This window comes from Medicago truncatula, chromosome 4 (assembly GCF_003473485.1).
Source record: "Medicago truncatula cultivar Jemalong A17 chromosome 4, MtrunA17r5.0-ANR, whole genome shotgun sequence".
Classification (NCBI taxonomy): Eukaryota; Viridiplantae; Streptophyta; class Magnoliopsida; order Fabales; family Fabaceae; genus Medicago; species Medicago truncatula.
Genome location: NC_053045.1, coordinates 30708244 through 30733740, shown reverse-complemented (window position 1 = coordinate 30733740; position 25497 = coordinate 30708244). Strand labels below are relative to the sequence as shown.

General features: G+C 33.2%; 1 protein-coding gene across 2 annotated transcripts; it reads left to right on the top strand.

The window, feature by feature from the left end:
- The first annotated feature begins 52 nt into the window (after window positions 1-52).
- On the top strand, window positions 53-23715 carry LOC11412113 (structural maintenance of chromosomes protein 6A). Of its 2 annotated transcripts, XM_003606453.4 has the most exons (28): window positions 53-391; window positions 1740-1845; window positions 2135-2268; window positions 2907-2962; window positions 3304-3390; window positions 3466-3786; window positions 5555-5668; window positions 5929-6063; window positions 9085-9161; window positions 9251-9326; window positions 9579-9653; window positions 9732-9836; window positions 10447-10616; window positions 10729-10831; window positions 11534-11646; window positions 12699-12903; window positions 13979-14110; window positions 14831-14945; window positions 15034-15119; window positions 15192-15287; window positions 16664-16800; window positions 16937-17039; window positions 17564-17643; window positions 17741-17819; window positions 21981-22038; window positions 22656-22753; window positions 22965-23059; window positions 23447-23715. In XM_003606453.4, exons 1-28 carry the CDS (start codon window positions 229-231, stop codon window positions 23511-23513), a joined length of 3186 nt encoding a protein of 1061 aa, XP_003606501.2. In that variant the 5' UTR covers window positions 53-228; the 3' UTR covers window positions 23514-23715. The 2 variants fall into 2 exon arrangements, with proteins under 2 accessions (XP_003606501.2, XP_024637868.1); XM_024782100.2 differs by lacking the exons at window positions 53-391; window positions 1740-1845 and adding an exon at window positions 3074-3165 and having other exon boundaries at window positions 2198-2268.
- Window positions 23716-25497: the final 1782 nt, after the last annotated feature.

The following is a 25497-nucleotide window of genomic DNA, read 5'->3' as shown; positions in this document are numbered from 1 at the left end:
AAAAATATTTATTCATGGAAAACACCATTTAACCCCCGAACAAAAAACTTAACTCGGGTATCTATGTATTTGGCGCGCAAACCCTACTTCATCTTCTCCCACACGCTTCCATTTTTTCCACTTTTCCTTCACTACTCGCTGCAGTTTTTATTTTAGCACCTTCGCAAAACGCATCATTTCAACTTCACCCTTTTTTCATCGAGTTCACTCCGAAAGGAACATTTCAGAATGAAGCGTGCGAGAAGCACATACGAGTCTAGTTCTTCAAGGGTTTCGCCATCTCTGGAAGCAGGAATCATCAAAAAACTTCGGTTAGAGAATTTTATGTGCCATTCGAATCACGAAACTCAATTCGGAAGCAACGTTAATCTCATCACTGGCCAAAATGGAAGTATAATCTCTTTTTCCTCATTAATCTCATTCACTTTATCATTTATTTGTTTATTTTTCGGTTTTTACTATTTAGGGTTTGTTTCTATTGATTTATTCGAGTTTATCTACTGACATAAGTACTTGTGAGACTGTTTGAGTCAACTTATGAAAATAGCTTATGAGTTATGATATGTTCATTTGTTTTCAACTTATTTTCATAAGCTCTAAAACAACTTATAGCTTATATGAAATAGCCCAGCCTTATACATAACGATTATCATGATAATTTCCTATGCTTTAATCCGCTAATTAGGCTGTTCATCAAAATAGGGGTTTATTGTTTTTGAAATTATGATAATTTAAACCCGTTTGTTTCAGATTCTTAAAAACACCACTTTTTCCATTTTTAAGTGTTTGTTTAGGATTCTTAGAAAAATCATTTTATTAAAAAAAATCTATTTTGACCCTAAAATGAAAAGCTATTTGGATTAGCTTTTCTCAAAATCTATTTTTTTCAAAAACAAGGAGGTAACAAATGTACAAGTTAAAACTCATTTAAAAAAATAATGGATTTTTATAAGTAGTAGGCATAACTTCAGATTATTTTTTTTAAATCTCTAAAAAATAATCTCTAGATTTTTTAACACAAAATCTATTTTTTGTAAAGCTGAAACAAACACACCCTTTGTTCCATGTTTGTACCGATCTCATATTGATGTTTGTACCGATATTATAGAGTTTTTCTCAAGGGTATTATGTTTGGATGGAATGATTTGTACGGGAGAATATATATAGATTTTGGTATTTATTTGAGTTTTTAAAAAACTGAAAGCACAATGTGATAGATGATCCTATAACAATTCAAATCATACCAAATTCATTTTTAAAAGCAAATTATAGCTTTCTTAATTTAGAAAAGAAAAATAAGCCCTCCCCTGCCCTAAAAAATCCTCCATCAAAACATACATAATGTTTTTACTAGGTTCATAATTGGAATGCTTTACACTGATAACATGGTGGAGATTGGGTTCTTATAGAGCCAACCCGTTCTTAGCATTAGTTAGGATTTAAAAGTAATTTTGTGAAAGTTGAATTGGCAGTAAAGCCTGCTTAAGCAACCCAAGGTGAAATTTGTTGGAGTTCTTATACGTTGTATACAAAGTAAGCTGATTAAAACAATTTTCCACAGAGGGACCCACTTAAGCAAGCAACCGTTGGAATAAGTGTTTTACAATGGGCCTGTGTTGACCTGTTGGGAGTTATGATCTTTTAAATTTCATTCAGATCAGTGTTTTGGACGAGCTATTTTTTTCGTAATAATTGTTTTCTAATGATTCCATATTTTCGTTTGTCTCTGTCATTTATAGGTGGTAAAAGTGCAATACTTACTGCATTGTGTGTTGCATTTGGTTGTCGAGCTAAAGGCACGCAAAGAGCATCTACTTTGAAGGATTTCATTAAAACTGGTTCTAGGTAAATGCCATTAGCTCTCTCTCTCTCTCTCTCCCTGCCTTTGTTTGACTGGTGGGGTTTCAAACGAATAGTTGTTTCAAGAAGGAATTTCTCCTTGGTAAGACGATAAAATTTTTATGGATGAATCAAGATACCTTGTTTTCTTGTCACGTCCTTTGCCAAGACTAGTTACTACCATTCTTTTTAAATTGTAAGAAAGAAGCTAATATACAATTTCCGGTAGAATTTGTAATCTAAATGACAAACATAACATTTTTACCCAGTTCTTTATTCTATTGTCTTTCTACAGTAATGCTGTCATCCATGTTGAAATTCAAAATGAGGGAGAGGATGCTTTCAAGCCTGAAATATATGGTGATGTTATCATTGTAGAACGTAGGATATCTGAATCCTCAAGCTCTATTACATTGAAAGATCAACAAGGTGCGTTTTCTTGTGTTTGTAATTATTTTCAGTATTAAGCTGTTCATATTTATGTTTTTTTATAACAACAGATTAAGTTTCATGAGATATATGTCATTGGTTGGCCTTATTGAAGCAATGGCGAAGTTTTTTTTTTTTTTTTGTCAAAGAAACAATGGGAAAGTTAAAATGTTATTTCTCTACATTTGGCATTTAGGACAGTTAGTTCATGACATCTTATCAGAATCTTTATAATCAAATGGCCTAGAGTTTGATACTTGCTGTCTTTATTCTTTTAGATGAATTAGTGCAAGGTAGGTGGCTCAAATTATAGTGAGTGAATATCAAGTTAACAACACCGGGTAAATGACAAAAGTCTGAGATTTCATTGTGCAAATAAAAAGACTTCAACTGGGGGGCAGTAGTTTATAGTGAGTGAATGTCAAGCTGAGTAGGTTTAAAGGGGTTCAAAAATAGATATTTCTTGTAATTGGAGTGAAACACGTTGAAACACAGAGAAGTCAATATCGATGTGTTCAATACAATTGTGTTTCTAAATTAAATATTAGAGTAATTTAACAACCCTCAGAATACTGTCTACAAATGATTGCCAAGGTGTTTTACACACTTTTATATTCTATATATGAGTTTGATGACAGGGAAGAAAGTTTTCAGTCGAAAAGCAGATCTACAAGAAATCGTCGAACATTTCAACGTAGGTTTTCTCTATCCTACATCATTGCTTTTGTAATTTGGAAATTGTTGCTCTACTTTGCTTCTTGGTAACTTCTGAACATAGTAAAAATTATTAGTACTGGCATGCCAGGTTTCCATCCCTTCTTTACCAGAAGAACTATTGAACATGTGACTAGTTAATGATTAATAATTCTGCCGAGGAGTTGGGAAGGCCCCTGTTGTGTATGTATAATTAACATGCAAGGTTTTCTATCACTTTGTTCACCTAATAACCAAAATCTTTGGAAAGGCTTTTTATTTCTTTTCCAGTGTTTTTTTTTTTTGGTATTGCACCTCTTTTTAAATCTTTTTGTTCTGCAGATTGATGTGGAGAACCCGTGTGTGATTATGAGTCAAGATAAAAGCAGAGAATTTTTGCATTCTGGGAATAACAAAGATAAATTTAAGGTGATCTCTTCATGTTTATGTATTCTGTTTTTGAAAAAGCTTTTTCAGAAGCTCTGCTAACACTTAATTAAACAGTTCTTTTACAAGGCCACACTTCTTCAGCAAGTCAATGAACTTCTTGAAAGCATTTCGGCTGAAATAACTAAGGCACGTGTAATAGTTGAAGATTTAGAGGCTGCAATAAGACCTATAGAGAAAGAACTCAATGAGCTGGATGCCAAAATTAAAATGATGGAACATGTTGAACGAATTGCTGTAGAGGTTCAGCAGTTAAAAAAGAAACTTGCATGGTCATGGGTTTATGATGTGGACAAGAAACTTGAGGATCAAAGAGTAAGGATTGAAAAGCTGAAGAGTCGGGTTCCTATATGCCAAGCTAGGATAGATAAACAACTGGTATGTATGCCTACATTATCTTTTCATAGCGAAGTTTTCATTTGTCAACACAGTATGAAGTTCTCTGTGAACTTTGAGGATATCAAGTTCCTTAATGTGCTCTTAACCCAATAGAACTTTGTTTACATGACTTTCCTATGGGGCTCTACTTATGGTCATTTAAAAGGATTTTGTTTTTTTGATTTTCTTTCTGATGAAACATTATTATCCGTTCTCATGTAAAATTTATTTCTTTTCTAGAAAAGTAGTTAATAACACCATTGCACTTTTCTTGCTGTAATAATTATTAGTTAATAATATTGATGTGCAATTTTGGTCAAACTTGTTATGATGATGCCTGAAGTATTAGTTCTTCATGAAAGATCCATCTTCAATGACATATTTGCTTGCATTAGCATTTTTAGCAATGATCTAAGCTATTATGATCTATCTTTGGGCAATATGTTTTTATTTCCTTGAGCATGTTTCTGTCGTATTTCATGATAATTTTTTTAGTGAAACAAGGTCCCGTTTACTTCTGAGAAAACATTTCCTGTTTTCGTTTTCTATTCATACTTTTAATTACAAAACTCTCACCATCTTTTTTTGTTGGCTAAATTACACCAGAGGTCTTTAAATTATTTAATTGTAACAAATTGGTCCTTAAAGTTTTTTTCCGTACCACTTAGGTCTTTTAAGTTAATTAATTATAACAAGTTGATCCTTTAAGTTTTTTCTGTATCAATTAGGTCATTTAAGTTATTGGGTTAATTAAATTTTGGGTCCCTATAAATATCTGCAGTTTTGTTTTTAGTCCCTATAAAAATAAATCTCACTTTTTAGTCCCTATAAAATTTTACATCAGCATTTTTAGTCCCTATAAAAAAATTTCATCAACATTTTTGGTCCCTAAAATGCTTAAGGAAAATGTCGCAGGGACTAAAAAACGTGATTTTATTTTGTAGGGACTAAAAACAAAACTGTGAATATTTATAGGGACTAAAAACTTAATTAACCCTAAGTTATTTAACCGTAGCAATTTGGGGGATTTCAGATCTTAAAAATGTAAGTTATTTGGGACCTAAAAGTTACAATTAAATAACTTAAAGGACCTAAGTGTTACGAAAAATACTTAAAGGACTAACTTGTTACAATTAAATAACAAGTCGAACGAAAAAAACTTAAAGGACCAGCATGTTATAATTAACTAACTTAAAGGACCTCGGGTGTAATTTAGCCTTTTTTGTTTCAGTCTTTCTTGTAAAAATTTAAAAACAGAAAAGAAATTGCAAACACGATTATTTTTAATTAAAAGAAAACAGAAAACATTTTGTTAAAGTAACTAGATCTGGGGTTTTGAGAAACTGGCCGGTGTTTTAACTCGAAGTAATGTCAACTTTAATAGTCTAATTGTTTGTCTGTATGACACATCACACGGTTTGTGGATGGAGGAGGTTCACATCCAATCTGCATTGCTCTTGGTCTTTCAATTGATATAGAACATTATTCTGTTACTGAAAAACAGTGGTCAGTGTTGTAGAGCTTTCTGCTTACATTGTTATTGCATGTGCTTGGCTTGAAGATGCTTTATTTGTTCATTTCTGCAATAGATTGCCTATTATATGCAGACTCTAACATCTTTATCTGTCATTGACATCTTTACTCTTTCTTTTCTGCTTATAGTATGCAGACTCTTAACATCTTTATCTGTCATTGACATCTTTACTCTTTCTTTTCTGCTTATAGTATATTCTGTAGAGTTAAAATTTGGACTCTTATTTCATTGCAGCATCAGCTTGAAAAATTAAGCGAAAGCTACTCTAGGAAGAAAGCTGAAATTAAAAGTATGATGACATCACAAGTTAAGCAAATGAAGGAAAGTTTAAGTCACTCTTTGTCATCGGTATGTTGGAGGCGTCCCCCCCCCCCCCCCCCAATTGCTAAATGCTTTTGAACAATATTGCAATTGGGAAAATCTTTTGAATTCTCAGCTTTACCGGTTTTTATTATGATTGTTGTTTATTTGGCGACTGAACTTGAAAGGTGATGATTTATAGGAACTAAAGACATATTTAATCATTTTTGTTATTATGCTTTTGATTTTCATTACAAATATTTGTTGTTTTGGTTGCTAATGCTTCCCCCACCTGTAAAAAAATGAAGGCAAAAAAAGAAGCATTTGAACTTCAGCGAGACTGCAAATGCAAAGCTAGTAATGTACAGAAGATGGTACAACAGGTCAAAAAGCTTGAACTACAAATGCAGGGTATTCATGAGCAGCATGTGAAAAATACCCAGGTTTGACTAGTCCCTATTATGGACACATTTAGATAATGGTTCTTTTTCCTTTCTCCATTTCTCTGCCAGTATATTTTCTGTATGGTGATTTTGCTCAGTTTTACAATTTTCTTTGTTTTATGTTCTCATTCCTTTTCTTTTGTCTTGTTTGAGGATATGTTATCATCCAGCCACTTGAGTTGCTTGAGAAAACCCTCTCAGAATTCAATTTTATAAAGATAAATTTTCCCAATTTAAATACAACTCAAATACCTAAGTCCAAATTTAAAGATATATATGTGAAAAATCAGAAGAGTTTTTCTGAATGTGCTTAAGTTGCTCAGCATTTATACTTTGCTTAATTTATGTACATTGAAATTACAATGATAACGAATGACAAATGCTGTTTACAAGAAAGCAATTAAGCAAGAATTACTTCCTAAGATATACCAAACCTGTTCTAATTTCTATACAATGAATCTAAGCTAACCGGAAATTGGAGCATTAATTCGTTTTAACTTTGTAATATATTGGTAGGATTCCACATGAGAAGGCAACTAATGATAAGGGTATTATAGGCAAACCCCAAATATGAAGTGTTTATGAAAGGAAGGCTAAGAAGACTAGTGACTAAGTTTACTAGTGAGGTATTTTAAGTAATCAGTAAGCAGTTAATTAGGTTTAAGTAGATTATTAATAAGTGGCCCATTAGGATTAAATGATAAGAGGCCCATTAGGGTTATATACTAGAATGTTCTCTTTATTTGTATATAAAGGGGAGTTCTTATGAGTTTTGGAGTATGACAGATTAGGTTTTCGGTTTAGGGCCAGAGTAGGATTCCTCTCTGAGTTGTGTCGGAGCTTTGCTCTGGGAGTAGTTAGAGAAACCCTCTACTACTACTTTCATTCTATTCCATTATCAATCAGTAAAATGTCATTATTTATCCATTGTTTTCTTTTATTTCCATTAAAGCATCCTTATTTGATTTTGGGTTCCTATCATATATATAATATATAATAAAAGGAAAGACAGAAGGAAACAAACTAATAGCAATATATTATTGAGAATTGAACAAAAGATAGTCATAGAAGTCCCCCATGGGTTTTCCCTACACAAAGTACGTGCCCTTTCTCTCACAACATCAAATATACAGAATGCCCTCTGATTTCGTCCTTATTTCTCCTCTAATTATACATCTGTTCCACAATGAGTGTCACATTTGTTGATTTTACACATATTAAGAAATAATCTTAGATGAAAGATTAATTATTTTACTAAATTATCCTTATTGAACATTGAAGTGTTCACCATTATCATAAATGCAAGCAGAATATAATGACTTGAGAGTGACACACTGAGTGTATAATCGGAAAAAAAAATATTATATGGGAAACTGTTATTAGTTATGTATCATCCTCTTTGACTTATTGTTAAGAATTACAGCACAGCAGCACACCTTTTCAGTTTTCTTTAATTGCTTCACTAATCTCTATCTGTAATAAATTCCTTGAGTGCTCCCTCTAAATATAGAAGCCAGATTTTCAGGTCATACAAAATCACAAATATTTGTGTCTAATGGCATCATTGGCATGGGATTAAATAAGTAAGGCTGTGTGAGTGAAAAAGGATATTAAGAAAAAATATGTTGCGGATTGTTGGAGGTTGTCTTCAAATCTGATTTTTCAAAAAATTCTATTTAAAATTTTCTCTCTTTTCCTTGCAATAAAAACCACACGTTTCCTTGACCAAAAAAAAAAACAAGAACCACACCCCTAAGATTTACTAATGCACGTGGTTCATATAATGATCATCAGTATGCTTGTGGAAAGTGGTCTGTCGCAAATTAGTTAAGATCAATGAAAAACTAGGCCGTATTTTTGGTTCAGATAATATAGAAAAATTGCGATGGGTAGCTTATATTACAATATAGTAATATATTATAGGGTTAATTAAGTTTTTGGTCCCTATAAATGTCTGCAGTTTTGTTTTTAGTCCCTATAAAAATAAATCACACTTTTTAGTCCCTACAAAATTTTCTGTTAGTGTTTTTAGTCCCTGTTAAATTAAAATTTGTTTAATTATGCTTAAACTTCTAAATTTTTGAAAGATTTTTTACATACATGTTCATAACATCGTAAGACACTCTTTTATAAAAAAAAATTAATTTTTTAACATGTAATGAATTAAATATGAATTTTTCTAAAAGCCAAAATTTCAAGATTATATTAATGAAAATTTGGATCTAATAATAAAATTTTAAGTTACTTTTTTGCGGAGGAACTTTGTATAATATTCTAAGTAAGTATGTGAAAAATATGTTACAAATTTAAAAGTTTAAGCACAATTAAGCAAATTTTAATTTTACAAGGACTAAAAGTATGTGTTGGTCCCTATTAAATTGAAATTTGTTTAATTATACTTAAACTTTTATATTTTTAAATGATTTTTAATAGACATATTAAGAACATTATAATAATCTCTTTTATAAAAAATTAGAATTTTTTAACATGTAATGAATTAAATATAATTTTTTTAAAACGCCAAAAATTCAAGATAAAACTAACGAAAATTTGGACCTAAAAATAAAATTTTGGGCTAATTTATTGTGGCGGAACCTTTTATAATGTTTTAAACAAGTATGTAAAAAATCATTAAAAAATTTAAAATTTTAAGCATAATTAAACAAATTTTAATTTAACAGGGACTAAAAACACTAACGGAAAATTTTGTAGGGACTAAAAAGTGTGATTTATTTTTATAGGGACTAAAAACAAAACTGAAGATATTTATAGGGACCAAAAACTTAATTAACCCTATATTATATATTCCATTTTCAATTAAACAACCCATTTGTCGCACTATTTCCCTCAATTTTCTTTGTTTTCATAGCCATGACGTAAAATGATTACTTCTTCTCGGTGTAGTCTGGTTATGACTTTTGATTTGCTTTATCATCAGATTCAAATGGATAATATATGATGACTGTTCCATTAATTTTTTATGCAAAAGCTTTTATGCTCACAATTTTCACAACAACGCAGGCCGAAGAATCTGACATGGAGGAAAAACTGAAGGGGCTTCGAGAGGAGGTTGATGCAGCTGAGTTTGAATTGAAAAGGTTTTGATTTTATTTGTGTGGCTTTTTATATCAGTGTTTTACCTGGATGTTATGAACTTCCACTTCCTAATATCGCTTTTTTTTTCTAGATTGAAAAAAGAAGAGGATATATTAATGACCAACATTGATAAGCAAAAGGAAGAAATAAGCAGTATTGCTGCTAAGGTGTGACAACAGTTTCTAATTGGCATTTGTTGTTGTGTCATTGGTTTTAAAGCTATATTAGTTGTTCACAATCCCTTTCTCTCTTTGATTAAGAAAATATTGATTCATGGTTTGGTTACTTCGATGAAGTCTTGAGAATTGTTATGTTTTTTCAAGCTTTGTTCATACAAGGGTATGTCTTTTGTAAGCTGCACCCCTATCTAGTAGCAAAATATGAATTTTAAGGGTATGTTTTTTCATTGCTTTTGCTAGATCCAAGATCATGAAAGTAAATATAATGGTATCATGCATAATGTTCGTGATCTTCAACGACAACAAAGCAACAAGGTATGCAATTTTTCGTTTTTATGTTATTCATTTTGCTTTGTTCCATGAATGACTTTGCTAATCTTACACGGGAAGCAGATCACTGCTTTTGGAGGAAATAAAGTGCTGAGTCTGTTACGTATAATTGAGAGATGTCATCAAAGGTTTAGGATGCCTCCCATTGGTCCAATTGGGGCCCATCTGGTATAGTCTTTGATGCCTTCATGTTATATTTTACACGTTGCTTTCTCTTCGTATCTTTTCATCAGTCATTCTTGTATTTGAGGAGTTAAATCTAATGGAGTATCTGTTCATGGATGAATATGTTGATATATATTTTTATAATCTTAATTTCATTGGTGGGCAGTTTTATCCAGTGAATTATATTGGAATTAAGATGGTTTATCATTCTTATGAGGGGTTTATTTGTTAGATGATCATATATTGAAGGCTCTATTCTGAAAATTGTTTTTGTTAAACTCTCTTCATGGACCACGTTTATTAAACTGTATAAAAGTGTGGACTGCTCCATGCTTAACACTTTCTGCCCCTAATTTATGCATTGGTCTATTGCCATTTCCAAGTTCAATTTCTAGCTTCATTATTTTTTAAACTTTCCAAGGAGGTTAATCAATTAAAGTCCATACTGAGTTACTACTATTATTTGGTATTTTTTTTATGATTTAATTGCATAGAAGTTGCTAGATTTATTTTTGGAAGCAAAGTTGCTAGATTTAATAAATGAGTGATTAAATGTTAATTAATTTTCTTGCGAGTTTATTAATACTTGGGATTGCTTTTTATGGTTTAACAGAAGTTGCATAATGGTAATAAATGGGCGGTTGCTGTTGAATATGCCATTGGGAGATTGTTCAATTCTTTTATAGTGACTGATCACAAGGATTTCCGACTTCTGAAACAATGTGCAAAGGAAGCAGACTATGGTCAACTTAAAATTATTATTTATGATTTTTCAACCCCAAGGTATATTTTTAGGTCCATATCTGTCTGCCTGTAACCTCCTCTTTTGTAATGTCTTTTATCTATTTTAAGATCTTGTGTCTAATCGTGATCAAATTATTTTCCCTCTGCTTAGGTTGATGATACCAGAGCGCATGCGTCCTAATACAAACCATCCATCAATTCTTTCCATCTTACAATGCGAGAATGACACCGTGCTTAATGTCTTAGTGGATCAGGTGATTGTTATTATTGCTTATACTGCAGTCAATATCCTTATTCAAGTTTTTTTTTATTGCTTTATTGAAATATATACATGGGCTTTTGAGATCACTTGTTCTTTTATATTTTTGTTCTTTTTACACTCTTTACCATATGCTGCTTTGGGGCTTGTAGGATATCTTCTTTTGGTTTTCCTGTTAATCTCTTTTAGTTAACACTCCTTTCATAACATGAAGTTATTTTATTTTGTAGTTCTTCATCAATCTCTGTTAATATAAATTATTTTAAAATTAAAAAAATTAATTTAAACTCAGCCCCATTTGTTCTTACTTCTTAAACCGTTCTACAGTTGTTGCTTTTTTGAATTTTTTCTTTGACATTTATGGTTGTATTGAATTTTCCCAATGTCCTTGTTTCCATGTCTACTGACTAGCTTTACAAGATTTGGGAGAAGAAAAAGAAGACAAATTTTTATGGCAATTACTTTTCCTTTCTTTGTTTTGTATGTGAGTGGAATGTCTCGCATCTTTAAGGATATTTCTTTGGATGAAAAGCTCCTTTGAGATCACATTAAGCTTTTGGCATGTATTTTATGTGCTGCCCATGGCATTTGTACCATGGGTTTGGTTTAGGGAAATCTTTTAGAACTTATTAAAATAGGAATATTTGCAAGTTTCTAGTCTTTTGTTAACATTTCTAATGTATTTGTTGCTGTCTAGGGAAATGTTGAGAGGCAAGTGCTTGTTAACGACTATGGTATTGGGAAAGTGATTGCCTTTGAGAAAAGGATCCAAAATCTGAAGGAGGTCTTTACTGTGGAGGGATATAAAATGTAAGTCAATGCTAGTTGACTTTGCGTTCCATGTGTCTTGCGTGTGCTTCTTTTGTAAATGTAAAATGTAATATTATTATGGATATATAAAGTGCCACACTTTTGAGTGAAATACATGGCTAATTTGAACATATAAATATATAGATGACAAAATAGCTATTTCACAAAGTGGGAAAGAGGCCGGGGTTCCAATTTCTTTCAAAGTGGGACTCACACACCCAATGACGTGTGACCCATATTAGAATTTTGGTTGAACTTAACTCAACTTGAAGCATGAGAGATGTCTACTGCTTTTGAACACATTTTTGACCACATCAGTATATCACTACCCAATTTGTGACTCAACGGCGCATTAAGAAGCAAGAGAACACGATCTCGTAAAATCGGGATCAAAACATCAGCGTAGGCTATCTAAAGAAACTTTGAAAGCCAGATAAAGCAAAAACAAAATAGCATAATTATTGGATTCAGAGAATTTAGAAAAATTAAACACAATAAGAAAAAACAAACACCAAATTTTATAAAAGGCAGCTATTAGCTATATATATATAGCCTTCAGACAGTGAGAGTTGTCATAACAGAAATATGTAATCAAATCAAATGCAGTTCAGTTAGTTACAGCACAAAAATTAGAAAGGCAGTAGTTAGGTGTAGTAGGGTGCGTAAGGCAAATAAAAAACTGAGTGAAGATACTCTTATACTCCTAGGAATCTCATGATGGGTGATACCCATAATTGAGTTGAGGGCCACACTCTAAACTTAGAAGTATTGTAAATGGTGTAATTGTGTAATAAACAGTAACTAGGATAAGTGCTAAAATCCTTGTATTTTTATCATGTTGAAGTGCAATGCCTTTTTTGAGCGTATGCAACATTTTCTTTCAATGTTTAATGTATTATTAGCATGCATCCTACTTCCTGCTGCTTTTGTTGATTCACTGCAAAATTTTTGTATGGAACAGAGCCTCAAACCGTGGAAAACTGTTAGATATATATTTATGCATTTCCAATCATAATGTAGGAACTATGTTTTCTAATCTAAGCTGTTTCTAGGTTTTCTCGAGGTTCGGTAGAGACAATTCTTCCTCCAAGGAGGAATCAATTATATGGTCGTCTAAGTAGTTCTGTTGAAGCCGACATTGAGAAACTTAGTAATGATGCATCGAATGAACAAAAAACAGCAAATGACTATAGAAGTGATAAAAGAAAGGCAGAGGTCAAACTTGAGGATCTGTACAAGAAGATGAATCCTATAAAGGTAAACTCTTGTTTAGATTATAGACCATTGGTATGTTATGTGATTTGCATTTTTCAAAAAACTTTATAAAAAATTTATCTATATTGTACTGCGTGCATGATTTTTTGTGCCCTCTTGGCCTATCTAATGTAAGTTGAATTATCAGTTGTTAACAACTGTTAGGATGAAACATAACTGTTCTATACAACTAATATTTGTTGTTTGTTTTCATGAAAAGAAGTGGCGAATTGCACCTAATTACCATCGCGATAATAAAAAATGAAGCCTTTTTGGCTTCACAATGGCACAAATACGAATCATCCCCATACCCTTGTTTTAAACAAAATTCCTTACATGAATACATAGCTATGTTGATAGCTACTTTATGCTCACAATTTTACTCACTGGGAACTTGAATAACTATACCTTTGTTCATTATTCATACTAGTCAACTTAATTGTAGTTTCCGTATTGCATCTGTTTGACAAACTAATAAAATATAAATGTTATTATATTATACCTATGTAATTATAATACTAACATTTAGGGGGGAAATCAACTAAAACGAAGAGCATTGGTAAAAATTTACAGCGCATAATTCAGTAGGAAAAAAATATTCAGTATACTAGTGCTGACTTGGTACAACAAAAACTGAAGCTAAAGTACAGTTTGAAAGGAAAGTTAGGTGTCTGCTCTGTTAGTTTTACCTTACATTTGTAGAAGTCTAATTCTACTTATGATCCCATCTACTTCTCTTCTGTTTTCCTCGTTAAATTTATAAATAAATAAATAACTTCTGTGGAGCTCTTGAGTGCCTGAAAACCTATAAATAGGAAAGCCTTCAGCAATAGACCTCGTGCTACTCTCCACATAAACTCAAAAACCATGATTGCCACAAGCTTAAAAAGAACATATATTGGGATGACCTTAAAATTTTCCTTGTAAGTGATATTAAAAATATTCTAAAGAGGAGTAAATAAAAGTATATGTTTCATGCATGAAGAAAAGAATCACTAAGTTATTGTATTTTCATATATCCCATATTTATTGATGTGTAGTGCATCTGTTACATTTTGTTTTTTTCTTTTTCTTTTAGAGATTGTGTTTACATGCTGGAAAAGATGTTGCTTCTAAGAAGCTAACTTTGGAGGATGAAATGCGTCAACAAGCGACTGAAAGTAGCTCGGCACCTTTGTCCTCGGTTGATGAGATTGTTGAAGAAATTTCAGTATGTTCTCTATCATCTATTCTCCAACAACACATTACTTGTTATAAGCAGTTTTGTTAACAACTGAAGGCTCAACGCACAATCATTCACTCTAATAGTATTCTGCTTGTTTGTTTGAGGGTGCGGGGGCTTGGTTTTATGGAATTCAACTTTTAGTAGGCATATGCCTTTTTCCCTACACGGCTAGTGGAAGGAAATAAGAAAAAGTAGAGGAGCATAAAGGAAAAAAACCTAACAACTTTGCATCAAAGCCTTTGTTTATTTATCATATAACCAATTTTGTTATATTGTGTTTAAAATAATTGGATCATTCAGTATGGGCAAATGAATTGTAGAGTGAATTCGTGCAGTTACTTTTGAATTTCGCTCTAATTGTTGAAGCATGTGAAAATCTTGGTTAATATATAAAGTATTACGGGTATTAAACGGATTACACTGTTGTGAAAAAAGTCGAAGTTATAAAGCAGGTAAATATTTAGTGAAATCATAATCAAACAAATATATACACTTCTAGAATTCCAATTTTGTCCAAAGCAAGCGTCTTGCTTCTGAGATTTATACTTGCCTTATACTTTCGAACGCATGGTAGACTGGTCCCCTGCGGACCCCACTTAGTGGAATAAGGCTTGTTGATGTTGTTGGTAGACCGGTCCATAATGCATAGTGTGTTCTGTTTTTCACCCAAAGTTTAATCCATATATTATTCGAATTGAATGCTAGGAAATAAACCAAAAAATGAAAGAAGAGCAGGTGTTGTTAGAAGGCCTTGAGCAGAGGAGGTATGAAGCAGAGGGAAAAGCAGATGATCTGAAAGTAAAATTTGACGAACTGTGTGGTATGGTGCATTACTAGTTATTTCTGAGTTTGCATTTAACTGTAGAAATGTTGCATAGTGCATAATTTTGTGTACCCTGAAAATGTAGAATCTGCGAACACTGAACTTGCTTCCCTTGAGAAATCTGAGAATGAACTTATAGAGATTGAGAGACAAATAGATGCAGCGACGGAGGTATCCTTTATTCTTGTGCAGTCTGATAGTTTCTATTGTTAGTTAAATAATAACTTTATTAAAAAATTACAGGCGAAGGATCATTATGAAAATTTCATGAAAACAAATGTCCTACATGATATTAAGGAGGCAGAGGAACACTATCTGGAGCTTACAAAAAGCCGTGAGGTGCAATTTGATTTATATTAGTCGTCTAAATTGGTAGATTATATTATCATTGCCACTTTTTTTGTTGTAGGCAAATGCTAAACCAGACCGACCATTGAACTGGTGCAGTTCAAGGCTCTGATAATTAATTAAATTTTTTAATTTTTCAAATATAATATATAAATAAATAATAAACAAAAAATAACATAATATTCATAACTTGAAACCATTAAAAATTAAACCCCACTTAAAAATATCACAAGTCAACATAATAACATGCATAATTACACATTAAACCAAATCAAATATGTCATAAATATTAAATAACCGCCAATACTGCTATACAAGTACTCCCATAATAATGTTAATGTACACACTAAATTTCAATTTTGTTTAGTGTTCGATTTACCTACCAACTTACATAAAAGCGAATAAAAGTTTATCCTATATGCCAAAAAACGACGTCGTTTACTAGCACATTTTGTTTTTGGCCAGTTTCACGTAGGGTGGTTAATAGGTTTAATTGAACCGTTCAAAGTCACCGGTGTGGTTTTGATTACTTTGGTTGAGAGTCCCTCATTGCATTGTGATATAACGTGAATAATGGTTAATGAGCTCGACCATAAACTTAGTTAGTGATTCTTTAAAATATTCAAATAATGGTTTCTGTGTGTTTGTGTCGTATTGAAGGAGGCAATATACTTTAAGGGTTTCTTGCATTATTTTTGAGGCCTTAATTCCTTAGCCAGAATTAGGGCTTCTGCTTCCTTAACGGCCATCGGATCAAATACATCCACTTCTTCATTAATGTTGTATAAAAAGAGAAATTATGAGTTATTTTACAAAAATATCCTTCATTAAAAGTATGGACTATGGAAAACATAAAATAAAAGAATTGGAAAAAGATCAAGTAATAAATAGTAAGGGGCATAATAGGAAAATAAGCATTAATAGTTCATTGATATTGTAAAATGACATAATTTGGGACAAACATATTTTGCTAGAATGACATAATTTGGGACTGAGGTAGTATATTTAGACCCCGAATCTTAGGCAACAATTATGTTTTTTGGTCTAATTTGTGTGACTTATTACATTACAATTGGATTTTACTCGTATATCTCATCCCCTCAGGGCATTCAAATTCATTGTTGCACATAAAAAAAACTGGGTTTTGTCCTCAATTGACAGTTCATCTTGCTTATTATTGCTCTTTTGTTTGATTAATTTGGCTGTGCAAGAAATCTGTTATGCAGAGCTTCATCAAGTCTCTATGCACTCCAGATTTTCTTTTTAAATAAAATTGATGTGTTGTGAGATTACTCCTTAGGCATTATAAATCATTAAAGATATAGTAGTAACTACAGTTACTGATGCTAACCTTGTTGAAACTGCAGGATAATGTTAAAAAGGCTTCCATAATTTGCCGTCAGGATGACCTTGCTTCGCTAGGAGGTTGTGATGGGAAAACCCCAGAGCAAATCAGTGCTGAAATAGAAAGTCTAAATCACACACTTAGGCGTGAGAGCAAAAGGCACGGCATTAGACTATTGATTCTCATTATCATATTACAACATGCTAGAAGAAGCTTCTCTTTCTCTCACACACACGCTCTCTATAATCATGCACATTGAATGATGCTTTTCATTATTTTTGGTTTCCCTCTGTAGGTATTCCGAATCAATTGATGATCTAAGGATGCTATATGCGAAAAAAGAACGAAAAATTATAAAAAGGCAGCAAGTTTACAAAGCCCTTCGACAGAAATTGAATGTATGTATTCTTTGGTATTGTTATCTTATCATCAATCTCTTTTTATGGATATTGTTCGGTAGTAAAACTCTTGGTCCCTTCTCCCAAAAGCGTAAGTTTTTGGGATCATTCGTTATATGGGTTTGTCCATTGTCTACCCTTAATCTGAAGTTGAATGGCTTCCGCTTGAAGCTCTGTATTAGATATAAAACTATTCATGTGCTTAATAAAGTTAAAGTTTTTCACCTAGTTCGTTCAGGAAAAATATTAATTGTTGTTGGATATTTGCTTCTAACACTATTGTTTTGCAACCTAATATTTTCCAAGTAGAATGAAATACATTTCTGTTTGAACTATGTTCCCATTTAGAATTATTAATTATTAATGCCTCACCCATAAGGGTGTGTTTGCGAGTTGGTTTTTAGAGGGGAGAGCTTTGTAGTGCAAAGTCTATATTTTGATATTAAAATAAATAGAGATGAGCGGTCAAATTTAGACACAATTACAAATTCAACATTTTGAGGTGATTTTATTGTTTATTGAAGGCTTGCCATAATGCTTTAGAGTTTCGAAGGAGAAAATTTCAGACAAATGCAACTAATCTCAAGCATCAGCTTTCTTGGAAGTATGATTCCTTTCACATATTTTTGTTGCTACGATTTTATTTGTCCTTTTTTTTCTCTCTCTAAACCTGGACTACTTTAAATTATCCTCATGATCAGATTTAACGGCCTTTTGAAAAGGAAGGGGATCAGTGGACTTATCAAAGTTGATTATGACGAAACTACCTTATCGATTGAGGTAAATTTGGTATTCTTTTGCTCTAGGTCTCCTTTTTCAGTTTCCCTTTTTACTTTTCAGTTGCCTTTTTATGGTAATTAGATACAAATTGGTGAAATGACTCTTGCATTTCATTTCAGGTATCTGACGTAAAACTGTTGAGATATTGATATTTATTATATTTAATATAGTATGATATGTTAGTATCATCAGGAGTTATGATAGGATTGCATTCCTATTTAGATCATATCTCATGTATATAAATAGTTGGTTTTCATTCCTTTCAAGATTAATGAGAAATATTCATATTCAAGATGGTATCTAGAGCTAGGTTTTTCTTTGGGTTCTGCCGACAAGGCTAACCCTAGTTTTTTAGACTGTTTGGTCTCAAGTCAGCTGTGAGAGCACAACCTCCGCTGACAGTTGTCGGAGCCACCGACATAGACATGCGCTCTGGAATTAGAATCAGACGGCGCCGATCTGCTTTCCGCCATCAAACGTCAATTGACACGCTGCCTTCCCGTTGCTTTCAATCGCCACTGTCATCATCCGACTCACCTTGCTGTTCTGTGTTGTTTGGGACCATCAACAACACTTGGGTCCCACTTTTTAGAGGCTTCGTGGGTTATTCTCTGGTCACTTTAGTCTGCCACTTTTGTTGTGATTCATCTTGGTTTCTGCAGATTTGTCTTTGGACGTCATTCAAAGGTTTTTGGTTTAGTGGTATGATGGTTGTCCAACCGATTTTATCTCGCCATTTTGGCTCTTTTTGGTAATTCTACGGCTTGTCTTTGTCTTTCTCACTACATCGGATCATGGATTTTAGATTCTGGTGCTTCCGATCATGTAGTTGGTAATCCCTCTCTAATCTCTAACTTGTCACCTCCAAATATACCTCACAACATTACCCTTGCTAATGGTTCTAAGGCACAAGTTACTAGTATTGGTCAGACATCACCTCTACCATCTCTATCATTTAATTATGTGTTATTTGTACCTGGTTGTCCTTTTAATTTGATATCAATCAGTAAGCTTACTTACTCTCTCAATTGTTCCATAACATTTTCTTCCAAGTCTTTCTGTATACAGGATTGTAATACAGGAAAGACAATTGGAACAGGATCTATATTACCTTCATAGTCAATCATCCACTATTTGTGGTGTTTCTGCATCGCCGGATATAATTCATCGTCGTTTGGGTCATCCGAGTTTTGATAAGTTAAAGGTGTTGGTTCCTCAACTTTCACATTTGAAGTCATTGGATTGTGAGTCATGTCAACTTGGCAAGCATGTTACAGCATCTTTCCCAAGCAGTTCCAACAAAAGATCCAAGTCTCCCTTTGATATTGTTCATTCTGATGTGTGGGGTCCTAGTCGGGTGATGTCTACTTTGGGATATAGATATTATGTCACTTTCATCGATGATTTTTCTAGATGCACCTGGATCACTTTACTGAAGGACCGTTCACAATTATTTGGTGCCTTTCAGACATTTTGTTCAGAGATATAGAACCAATTTGGAAAAATAATTCGAATTTTGTAGAGTGACAATGCAAAAGAATATTTTTCTGCACCATTCAACTCTTTCATGGCTTCTCTTGGTATCATACATCAATCCAGTTGTCCCCACACACCACAACAAAATGGCGTTGCTGAAAGGAAACATCGTCATTTAGTTGATACAGCTCGAACCTTATTGATCAATGCTCATGCACCTTTTAAATTTTGGGGTGATGCTATTCTCACTACTTGTTATTTGATAAACCATATGCCATCCTCAGTATTGGATAATGAGATTCCACACTCACTCTTATTTCCTAAGGACCCTTTGTACAGAGTCCCACTACGTGTGTTCGGCTCTACATGTTTTGTTCATGATCTCACTCCTAGTCGCGATAAATTGTCTGCACGAGTTGTCAAATGAGTGTTTTTGGGCTATTCTAGAACCCAAAAGGGGTATCGGTGTTATTCTCCATCTACATGTCGCTTTTATATTTCAGCAGATGTTACTTTCTTCGAGGATACACCATTCTTTGTTTCACTCACTACAACTAGTTCTACAACAGATGTTACCGATTCTCAGGTGATACCTATTCCTTTATTTCACCCAATATTTGAGCCACCTGTCTCTACTCAAAGTTCTCCACAGTTACAAGGTAACCCTGAGTTCCGCCGTTACGGTAATATTTATGAGCGTCGACATGTTGAAGCTCCAGAAACATCTCCTATTGATTCTAGTGATTCAGCTCCAAAGACTATTACTACTGATTCTAGTGATTCGGCTACTGCTCCAATCTCCTCTCCTGTTGTGGTCCCACCCGAGCCTTCTAATGACTTACCTATTGCTCTTCATAAAGGTAAAAGGTCAACTCCTAATCCTCATCCTGTCTACAACTTTTTGAGTTACCACCGACTGTCTCCTTCCTGATTTGCTTTTGTTTCTGCTTTGTCATTTGTCTCAATTCCTAAGACAGTTCATGAAACATTATCTCACCAAGGATGGAAACAAGCCATGATTGATGAAATGGTAGCGTTAGAATCCAACCATACTTGGGAGCTTGTTTCACCTCCTCCTGGAAAATCTGTTGTTGGTTGCAGGTGGGTGTTTAATGTCAAAGTGGGACCTGACGGACAAGTTGATCGATTAAAGGCTCGATTAGTGGCTAAAGGCTATACTCAAGTCTATGGTCAAGATTATAGTGATACCTTCTCACCAGTTGCGAAGATGACATCTGTTCGCCTCTTTATAGCTATGGCCGCCATGAAACGTTGGCCTTTATTTCAGTTAGATATCAAAAATGCTTTCTTGCATGGTGACTTGGAAGAAGAGATTTATATTGAGCAACCTCCTGGGTTTGTTGCTCGGGGGGACATAGTCTGGTATACAAATTGCAGAAGTCCTTATATGGCCTGAAACAATCACCTCGGGCATGGTTTGGTCGATTTAGCAAAGTTTTGCAGCAGTTTGGGATGACCCGTTGCGAATCAGATCATTCTGTCTTTCTTAAATGTTCATCATCAAATTAATATATCTATCTTGTAGTTTATGTTGATGATATTGTGATTACAGGAGATGATTACGAAGGTATCAAAGCATTAAAACAACACCTATTTCAAAACTTTCAGACTAAGGACTTAGGTCCTCTACGTTACTTTCTTGGGATTGAGGTGGCTCAATCAAAGTCAGGCATTGCTATCTCTCAGATAAAATATGCCCTTGATATTTTAGAGGAGACAGGTCTTATAGATTGCAAACCAGTCGACACTCCTATGGATCATAATGTGAAGCTCCTTCCGGACCAGGGGGAGCCTTATTCCGATCCAGGAAGATACCGGAGACTAGTGGGAAAATTGAATTATCTTACCCTAACAAGACCTGACATATCTTTTCCAGTTAGCTTAGTAAGTTAGTTCCTTAATTCTCCGTGTGACAGTCATTGGAATGCAGTTGTTCGAATTCTTAAGTACATCAAAAGAGCACCTGGAAAAGGACTTGTTTTCACTGATAGAGGCCACACTAATATCGTTGGGTATTCAGATGCCGATTGGGCAAGAGATCCGAGTGATAGGCGGTCTACTTCTGGTTATTGTATTTTTGTGGGTGGAAATCTCATTTCATGGAAGAGCAAAAAGCAAACAGTCGTTGCTCGATCAAGTACAGAAGCCGAGTATCGAGCAATGGCTCATGCTACAAGTGAGCTTGTGTGGTTAAAACATTTACCGCAAGAATTAAGTTTTTGTGAGGTTGGTCAGATGGAACTCGTATGTGATAATCAATCAGCTTTACACCTCTCCTCCAATCCGGTTTTTCACGAGAGAACAAAGCATATAGAAGTTGACTGTCATTTCATTAGGGAAAAGATTCTCTCTGGAGTCATCAAAACCTCATTTGTCAATTCTAAGGATCAACTTGCAGATATCTTTACTAAATCTCTACGAAGTCCTCGGATAACTTACATATGTGACAAGATGGATGCATATGATATGTATGCTCCACCTTGAGGGGGGTGTTGAGATATTGATATTTATTATATTTAATATAGTATGATATGTTAGTATCATTAGGAGTTATGATAGGATTGCATTCCTATTTAGATCATATCTAATGTATATAAATAGTTGGTTTTCATTCCTTTCAAGATTAAACGTTTCCTTATTTTAATTTGCTTCTTTTGTTTATAGGTACAAATGCCCCAAGATACATCAAACAGAGCTGTTCGAGACACAAGGGGACTTTCAGGTTCGTTTGTTGCAAAATGATGGATATGGTGCCATTATTTATACATACGATACGATAAACTATCAGTTCTTTTGTCTCCTCTTGTTTCAAAGCAGATGGACATTGCAAACAATAATTGTATCATATGGTCTTATGTAACTTTTGAATAAGATGCGGAACAATTGTACTATACAATATAGGGATATAACTAATTCTAAAAATTACGAGGCACAACTCAGCTATAATAGAACACATAAAATTAATTTAGGAAAAAAAATACAAATCTGAATTGAAAAGAGAGAACTTAATGTTTTAATAGTTAGCATGAGTCATTATAAACAAACAAATGCTATCATCCTATTTATTTTTGTAGAAAAAAATACGAGTTTTAATTTTATTTTTCTGGTTTTTTCTTTCTTTCTTTCTGGATATGTTTGAAATTTCATTTGTCCTAATTTTGTGGTACTTTGCAATCTGTATTGTGATAAAAATTCAAAACTTATAACTACAATTATACAATCTTATATCTTTCGAGCATGGGTGAATTAATAAGCCATTAGAGACCTCTAGTGATCACTATACTTATTCAATGTGATTTGTATACTTTGTCACATTTTGTTGTGTGTGCATTTTATTAGGCGGGGAGCGCTCTTTTTCAACTTTGTGCTTTGCATTAGCCCTTCATGAAATGACGGAGGCCCCATTTAGAGCAATGGATGAATTTGATGTCTTTATGGTATGGCTGTTTACTGCTGATAGATAATTTACCATTAGTATTTTACCAGTGTAATCTAAATAAACTATTGTGTGTTTTGTTTGCTCATTGGTGAATTTTATCTCTAGATATATCTTAAGTTAGTAAAAATTAAGCATCTAGTTTACACTTACTTTGGTACAAAGTTTGAAATCTGTTAATTGACTACTATGTAACTGGGTTTGACATGCAGGATCCAGTAAGCAGAAAAATTAGCATGGACACTCTGATTGATTTTGCTGAGGCACAAGGATCCCAATGGATATTGATCACCCCGAATGATACTAGGTATTGGTTTCAAATATAGACATTATAATTTGTTTTGGCGACCGGTACAATAGTATCGGGTGCCTTGTTAAGTGGTGCTTGTATTATACTTCAGTAGGTTTTTAAGAACCAAAAAAGCAAATAAAGGCCAAGAAAAGTAATGTGTGGTATATAGAAAGTCTAACTTTAAGCTAAACCCCTGCACTTCCAAATAAAACTACTTGATTTGGATAAATTTATACATATAGAAGAATAAATATTAAAAGAATCTTTAGTTTAGAAAGCACCCTGATTTCAAAATTTTAGCCAGCAATCTAAGGAGGATAGTTTTATTATTGAAGCGACACGGTGAATAGCAAAGTGGATAAGCTCTTGAAACTGACAGTATTTTTGTGTTTGAATGTGCAGCTTGGTGAAGGGAGGGAACAGGGTTAAGAAGATGCAAATGGCAGCTCCCCGTGCTTATCAAATGTGATTTTCTTTATTTATGGCAGCTTGAAGTCCATTTGCAAAAATCATATTTTTTTTATTCTCAAGCTGCAACTTTTTTGCTAATTATATATTATTATTTAAAATTTGTGATGTGTTAGGAGAGCTTGTTGAAGTAAGCATATATTTATGTCAGATTTTTAATTAATGTAAATAGTTAAAATTATTTCCAAGTTATTCTTTTTCCATATTTTCTTGAAGCACTTTCCTCTTTGGTGGAAAGTGTCTGTAGTTTAATCTCAATTTTGGTCTCAAGTTCGCATTTCTTGCGATTTTGATCCATAATGTTTTTGGTTAATCAAGTCATTGTATTTATAAAATTAAGCAAATGTTATCTATAATATTAAGTGAGAAGGTTGTAAATAGAAGAGAGAAAAAATAATGCTACCTTAAAGGTATGATAATTAAATTGGGTACATTGTTTTTATTAAAACGATTGATGTGAGATTGTTGATTTTGAAAATTATTTCTAGCTTTAAAAAATATATAATGTTTCCTTGTTTCAAATGCGATAATTAAAAAAGAATCAACGAAGTATACAAAACGAAAAAATAAGCACTATCTACACAGGATGCACGGTCTTTGCAAGGTATACGAATGGATTAGAAAACTTCAAATATCTTCCCTCTCAACAAGAAAGCACTTGGAAACATAAATTCTGTGTCCTTCAAAAGTACCTAAGACTATTCAATTGACGGTAGAGTTTAACATGGGAAAGGAGAATTGTTTTCCACCATAGGAAAGTTATTTTAAACCATTGGATCAAATAGAGAACATAGTTTTATCATGGACTTTCAGCATCAAATTTTTTCCCACACTCACCACTCACCCACAAACGGCTGTTGCTGCAACTCTCTTTCCTCCTCTTCTTCAAACCTAGAAAAATTGATCTTCCATAAACCATTGCCTTGTTACTGTCACTGAAATTCCCATGGACATGTGATTCTCTCTACAAGTGACAAATAATTAAACATGAATAAATTAAAACTAACATCATAGAAAAAATTTTCATTTAGAATTGAGGAAAAGATACAAGCTTTGTTAATGGGGATTGAAGTCTCTATCCGATCTGCTACTTTGTACAACATAAAAAACCATTCATGTTAAAAATTCCATTGAACTTGTGCTTCTCTTTAACCTCTGAAGACAATTCCCCCAAACTGAAAAACCACACCCAAATTCAATCCAAGATTTTTTCTCTCTCTTTACTTTGCAATTCGTTCTTGGAATTTTGGGTCCTTGTGCTATTTTTATTATTTAATTTCTATGGATGTGTGAGTATTTTTATTGATTGAAATATGAAAGATGTTGCTTAATAAGTATATGAGGTTGTGGATTGGGATTGACATGTTTAAGCCAGAAGAAAGCTTCTTGGCTTTGTTTTGTCTTTGAAAGCTTCATGAAGCTTTTGTGGAAGAACCACTTTTTTTGCCAGAATATAAAAGAAATTAGAAAACACAGATACCGGAGAGGATGAAGGAGAGTTGTATGTGGGTGAGTGTGAGAAAAAATTTGGTGCTGAATGTCCACTGTAAAACTATGTTATCTATTTGATCCAATGGTTTAAAATAACTTTCCCATGATGGAAAACAATTCTCCTTTCCCATGTTAAACTCCACCTCAATTGACTGCTAGGTGTGTACTATATGTTTCTAAATTGATACTATTGTGAAACATTACAAGTTCATTAAATTAAACCATCAACAAATAAAATTCTGTTATTATTCACCTAATTAACAGAACCTCAATGTTGTGATTAGCAACAAAACATGCTTGGGTCATGTGTTAAAACTGACCACGATACAAATTGATGATTTTATTATATGAAAAAAAAATTCAAATTGGTCTGTAGTTTTCAAGTAGTTCCAAAACAAGAATCCATTGTGCCTTGTTATTGCATCACATACATAATAAGAAAAAAGAGAGTAGTAAATGTAATAGCTTGCATAGCAAGTAACTAAGATAGTTAG

Coding starts and splice junctions, on each gene's coding strand:
- LOC11412113 (XM_003606453.4), top strand. CDS start 229: ATGAAGCGTGCGAGAAGCACATACGAGTCTAGTTCTTCAAGGGTTTCG. Junction 3,391..3,465: donor ATAACAAAGATAAATTTAAG/GTGATCTCTTCA, acceptor TTAATTAAACAG/TTCTTTTACAAGGCCACACT. Junction 17,820..21,980: donor AAACTACCTTATCGATTGAG/GTAAATTTGGTA, acceptor TTTTGTTTATAG/GTACAAATGCCCCAAGATAC.